General features: G+C 40.1%; 1 protein-coding gene across 3 annotated transcripts in view; it reads left to right on the top strand.

Annotated features, from left to right (window-relative positions):
* Nucleotides 1-6,129, top strand: part of HMGCLL1 (3-hydroxymethyl-3-methylglutaryl-CoA lyase like 1) — a 136,313-nt gene extending 130,184 nt beyond the window's left edge. For all 3 annotated transcript variants that reach the window (XM_032649433.1, XM_032649434.1, XM_032649435.1), the window contains 2 exons: nt 1,433-1,558; nt 6,028-6,129. In XM_032649433.1, the coding sequence (XP_032505324.1) occupies nt 1,433-1,558; nt 6,028-6,129 (228 nt within the window). The remainder of the gene's footprint in view (nt 1-1,432; nt 1,559-6,027) is intronic.
* Nucleotides 6,130-6,507: the final 378 nt, after the last annotated feature.

Below are 6,507 nucleotides of genomic sequence, written 5' to 3' on the forward strand. Positions count from 1 at the left end.
TCTGAATCATGTGTGGCCTTTAGTTAATAATAACATATTATATGTGTTCGTTAGTTGTGACAAATATACCATAATGATGTAAGATGTGAACAATAGGGGAAATTGTGTGTAATGTATGGAAATGCTGTGTACTTTCTTCCCAAATTTTCTGAAAATTTAAAACTATTCTAAAATAAAAAGTTTATCAAAAAAGTAAAGGGAAAAGAAAGAAAGTGTGATTCCTCAGAGCAGCAGTGAGAACAGCATCTGGGACCTTGTTAAAAATTCAAATTCTCAGGGCCCAGCCCAGACCTCCAGAATCAGAAACTCTGGGGATGTAACAGCCATTTGTGATTCTGCTTCTGTGACTGAGAACTGCTGATCTAGCAGATTGGCCAAGGGCTCTGTTTCCCAGCACTTCTCATTTTAGATGAGCTCATGTTACTTTTTCTTCAATGTCCAGGAGTGAAGAGTCAGATTAGCCTCTTAATGGCTTCTGATTTCCCAATTGTCCCTTTCCAGAGAGGGCTGCTCTGCTTGCCTCTCTTCTTATGTTATTCAAATCTGATCCCCCAGAGATCTCCACCTTGGATATCCCCAGACTCATAACATGAACCAACTTGCATGTTTCCAGAGGCCACAAATCACAGCAGAATGTGAATTCTCTGGAGACACAGGTGACCTTGGGCAAAATGTGTGATCTCTCTGTACTTGAGTTTCTTCATCTGTGATTTGGGGATGATGGAAGAGTATCTACCTCCTGGGTTTGTGTGGGAATTGTGAGTTAGTATCATGAGGTATTAATAATAATATCCAGCACTTAGTGAGGACCCAGTAAATGTGAGCTGTTACAATTGTTAGTGGTGGATGTCCTGCCTCTCAAATGTCTCTTCACTTCTCCCAAAACAGCAGGGTTTTGTGCACAAAATAAAGTAATGGCTCAATAAAAATTGGATGAATTGAGTGAATACGTTGAGCCCACAAAATACAAGTTCAAACATAAGGACAGCTCTCCACCCCCCCCAACCCCCGTCTGTCTTCGAAGGCACCTTGATTTTGAGTCAGGATGTTGGAAATCTTTCCTGTTGGTTATATAAGGTTTTTAGACTAAAGCTCAAAATTAGGTTGGAAAATACACCCCATGTGTGTATTTATCTTACTTCAGTCTTCATCCCCTACCTTTGTTCTGTTATCAATGAAAACACCATTTCAATTTTGATCTAAGATTATTCTCATTCCCGAGATCCTTAGCAGAGTGTCTGTTAGCCTAAAAGATGAGATTAGTCAGAAAAGAAATTAGCACCTCGGGGACTGTTCTAGCAGCAGGTGGGTAAGTGAATAGGTTGGAATCACGGTTCAGATTTTCCTTATTTGCTCTTTGGAACAGGTTAGAGATGCAACAACTTACATGCCATAAAGAGACAAACCTTGGGTGTTTGGATTTGTTTTCCAGATGGGGATTAATGTGGTGGATTCTGCAGTATCCGGATTAGGTGGTTGCCCTTATGCAAAAGGTGCTTCTGGGAACGTAGCCACTGAGGATTTGATCTACATGCTTAATGGCCTGGGGGTCAAGACAGTAAGTTAATTTAGCATATTTTAATATTCATACATTCCTTGCAGATTCAAATTGGAATGCTTCTTGGATTTGGGAAGCAACTTTGAGTTCAAGTTTTACTACACTTTTGCTCTTTGCTAAAATGCATAGTGGGAAAATACAATAAAAAATTCTTGGGGCGGGCTTTATAAAGTAACTTATTGCTATAGTTAGATCACCAATAATGCTACCATTTCACATTTTTATGGTGCTTCATGACCTCCAAAGTCCTTTTTCATCTAGTATCCAGTTTGATTTCACACACTTTGCAAATTTGAGCCTGTCTTTGCTATTATGATTATTGTTTTTGCTGTTTTGTTTTCCTTGGAGGAAAACTAAGATCTTGATTTTCTCATGGTGACAAGTAGGGCTTCTGAAAGAGAGCCCAGGACACTTTTAAAATGGCCAGTGTAGGACCAGAGCTTAATAATACTTAGCATGTGAGCAAGAATATTCTCTTTACAAGTGCTACCTGAAAAAGTCACATGCTCTATAATAATCCATCAAAATTTGTACCTTGTTTTGCCATATGCTTGTTAAAACGGCCTACCAGTCTCTAAGGCAGATTTTCTTTTTTTTAAGGATAAAACATAAAAGGCAAAAAACTGTTCACAGATTATCAGAAGTTCAAAATGTTTTCTGAGATGTAAAGCATCACCTGGATTGCAGAATGGAATTGTCCTCTCCATCTCTCCTCTCTCTCCTCTTCCCTCGTTCTACTGAGCAATGCTCCTGCAGCAGCCAGCTTGTCTGCAGTCTCCTTCCCTGTGGCATTCGGTTTCTCACCTCCACCCCTTGCTCCTGCTTTCACCACTCCTTGGAATAGCCTTACTGCCCATACTCGATTTCACCTGGAAAATGAGGCACCACCATCCTCAAAAACGCACCTTCTAGCATTTCCCTGATGATTTCCGAGGCCCACACTGCTGGGTTCCTCTCCTCCGTGTTTCCAGGCTACCTTTGTGTCTTCCTCTGAAGATGTAGAACCATCTTCTTCCTGTGTCTAGGTCCCCCTGCAGGCAGAAATATAGTATGACAGCTGATTCACAGGTGCCTGTTGCCTAGAGACCCTCAATAATGTTCAGTGAAAGACTGATACTGCTTGGCACTAAACACCAGGAGCCTCTCTTCTCTGGTTAGAAATAGCTATTACAAAGTAGCCTGATTTTTTCCATTATTTCCATTAGAAATGTATGACCGTGACAGAAGTAGAAATATTTTCTTTTCTTAAAATTTATTTTATTGAAGTATAGTTGACCTGCAATGTTGTGTTAATTTCTACTGTAAAGCAAAGTGATTCAGTTTTATATATATATATATATATTCTTTTTTTTTCTTTTTAAATACATTTAATGAAACACTGGACTTTTGGATAATTTATTAAAGTATTGAATATGGTCACCTGGCAGATAGCACCTTATACAGCTGGGTTTTATTTGTTTGTTTGTTTGTTTGTTTGCGGTACGCAGACCTCTCACTATTGTGGCCTCTCCCGTTACGGAGCACAGACTCCGGACGCGCAGGCTCAGCGGCCATGGCTCACGGGCCCAGCCACTCCGCGGCATGTGGTATCTTCCTGTACCGGGGCACGGACCCGTGTCCCCTGCATCGGCAGGCGGACTCTCAACCACTGCGCCACCAGGGAAGGCCTATATATATTCCTTTTTAATATTCTTTTCCATTATGGTTTATCACAGGATATTGAATACATTTCCCTGTGCTATACAGTAGGGCCTTGTTGTTTCATCTGCCCGGTATATAATAGCTTGCATCTGCTGATCCCAAACTCCCAATTCATAGAAATCCTTTCTTGAAGATTTAAATGACTTGGTTGAACTCAGCTGAGTCAACATATGAACTCTGCTTATATGTGTCAGGCCATGCGGGTCCAAATGCAAATAAGCCATGTCTCCATTCCTAAGAATTTCACAGTTCAAGGACAGCTGTTACATTGGATATCAGCCAACAAGACAAGATTCTCTGTACAACCTGTATCACTATGTCTCCCATGCCTAGTCAACTACCAAGAGCTACTGCTTCAACTTCTAAAGTATTTTGGTTGTTTGTTCCTTCCTTACTATCCTTGCTGTAGCTACATCAGCACAAGTTCTTATCTCTTTCCTGGATATTCATCCTCCACACTGGTCTGCTGGCTTCAGACTGCCTTTAAATTCATCCTCCTTGCTACCATAAAAGATTTTCTCTAAAATACAAATATGAATATCCCTTGCTCCCACTTGGGTACTCATCAGTGGATTCCCATTTTCTGAAAAGCAAGGCTGTGTTCTACACCTTTTATACCTTTTCCAGTCACGTCGGCCCATTACTTTCCATGTATCCCATGGTATTTTTCAGATGTCTCATACTCTTCTCTGCTGACAGCGCCTCATTCCTCTTACTTCTTCTCAAGGACTCATACTGTCCGTACAAGCCTCAGGTTAGGATTTACCTTCCTGGCACCCTTCCCTGACACACTCCTCTCCATTTGTTTCTATACCCTTTTCCTCAGTGGGTTGACTACCCTGCAGCTCTGCCCTCATGATCATCCGAGCATCTCTCTCTCTCAGTGACTTTAGTGGAAGTACTGGATTTCCTGTTTAGGGCTCCATATTGCCTGCTTGACCACAGGCACTCTCAAGACAGAAACCATATTCTTCGAGAAGTTCTTGAAACCCCAAAATGGATCATAGTACATGAGACGTATTTAAACACCTGGTTTAAGTGCTAAAAGATTTAAGAATAAATGCAACATTATTTCATAAAGGTATCTGTTCATTAAATAAAACGGTAGAGGAAGGCCAAAACAAAATCCTTTAGTACGATACCAACCAATCCCACTGCGTAACTGCTATAAATGGTACTGGAAAGCAAAGAAGAATGCTGGTGACTAAAATCTTATTATCTTTTGTTAGATGTAATTCAGAAATGAAAGACACACATGTAGCTTATTATTTACAAAATTTACATATTACTAGATTAAGGATGTAAAACCAAAATGTGCCTAACAGATACTCCACCCAAAACCATTACTATGACAAAACCAAAGCACATGTTAGTACCTTAAAAACAACTTCATAATAAAAAGAAACAGTGAAAATTACTTACCTGTCATTTTACAAAATATTTTTGATGATTTTTTTTTTTTTTTTTTTTTTTTGCGGTACATGGGCCTCTCACTGTTGTGGCCTCTCCCGTTGTGGAGCACAGGCTCTGGACGCGCAAGCTCAGCAGCCATGGCTCACGGGCCTAGCTGCTCCGCAGCTTGTGGGATCCTCCCGTACCGGGGCACGAAATGGTATCTCCTGCATCGGCAGGCGGACTCTCAACCACTGCGCCACCAGGGAAGCCCTTTGATGATTTTTAAACAGAAGTAAACTACAAACAAAACAGTGCCCTAAAAGTTTCTAGAGAGAAGTAACTACCTATATTAAAATGATGATCTCTTTTTGATCACTTGTATGAAAAGCCCTTATGAGAATTTATACTTGTCTGTTTTACGAAAATGACAAACTTACATAAATTTTAAAAACTACTCCTTAATAGCAAGGGAGCCTGAGTCTGTTTGATTTTAAGTCCCTTTTGTTTCTAGTCTGAGTTGAGGGAGGACATTGGAGCTTACGAAATATTACATGGGGCAAATCTCTGGTTAATCCACCTAACACTGTGCCCCCGTTCCACCCTCCAACCCCGCCCCACCCCCCCACAGTGACAGCACAGGTGCAGGGTGGAAACCTCGATGGTGATCTTTGGCTCCACCAAGCCCAAGATGCCGAGCCTGCCTTGAACTTGGCCTTCATACTCAACTGTTGATCTGTCATCCATGGATTTACCAAAGCCTTTGTTGATCCTACTTATGCTTTCAAACAGTACAGCCTCTCAGGCAAACAAGTTCCAGATGTGTACTAAATACTACTTCATTTTATTGGACTACCTCCTTCAATTTCATGCCAGTAAGAGTGTTTCTGAACATAGTTAAAAATTATACATTCATCTTTCCCATATTTCTTACAGCTTTATCAGGTTTGTTTCTTCATATCCTAAGATATACTAAGAGGGTTTCTTTTTCCCCCTAAGTCCTTATCTTTGAACTCCTCCAAATGATTATCACTTTCATTGCCCTTCACTGATATTTTGTAGAGTCTTTCTGGTTCCACTGTTGTCCTTTGTAGAGTTTAGATATCAGCACGAATTACACTGAATTATTCAGGTGTGACTAGCCTATGGTTTTATACTAGGGTCAGATTCAAGATATGTTTTAATAAAGCAGAAAAATCTAAAGCTACATAATTCATGGAGATAAATGCCACCCCCCCATCAATAATGAACAGCATTTTGTTTAGTAATTTTAAATGGTTAAGTAACTACTAATACAATTAAAAGGAATCTGTTTTGTCTTCTTTCTCCTTAACCCCCTTTCCCACCTGGTATCACTGTCATCTTTGTCTCACCAGGGTGTGAATCTTTACAAAGTGATGGAAGCTGGTGACTTCATCTGCAAAGCTGTGAATAAAACTACAAACTCTAAAGTAGCACAAGCCTCATTCAACGCTTGACTTGAATGCATTTGTGAGTTAAGGCTGAGGAGCTCCATTTCAGCTACAGATACTCATCTGAAAATCATTACTGCCAACTTGTTCTGAAATGTGAAGTAATAGACAAGAGTGGGGGAAAAAAAGAGATACTTTGAAAAAGAGTAGGCTGGATAGATTACAAAAATTGACCGGAAGATACACCAGCCATCAGGTGAATTGCAAGCCGGGGCTAAATAATAAAATTTGTGGACATGCTTTGAACTTGGAGAAAAGTCTACTCTTTTGCTCTTATAGAAATAACTTTTTAATTTAGTCGACGTGAAAATTGACTTCAGATTTCCCTAAGTATCAAAAACTGTGTTAATACTTAATCAAGCTGGCTTAGCACAGCGTACATAT

This window comes from Phocoena sinus, chromosome 11 (genome assembly GCF_008692025.1).
Source record: "Phocoena sinus isolate mPhoSin1 chromosome 11, mPhoSin1.pri, whole genome shotgun sequence".
Lineage (NCBI taxonomy): Eukaryota > Metazoa > Chordata > Mammalia > Artiodactyla > Phocoenidae > Phocoena > Phocoena sinus.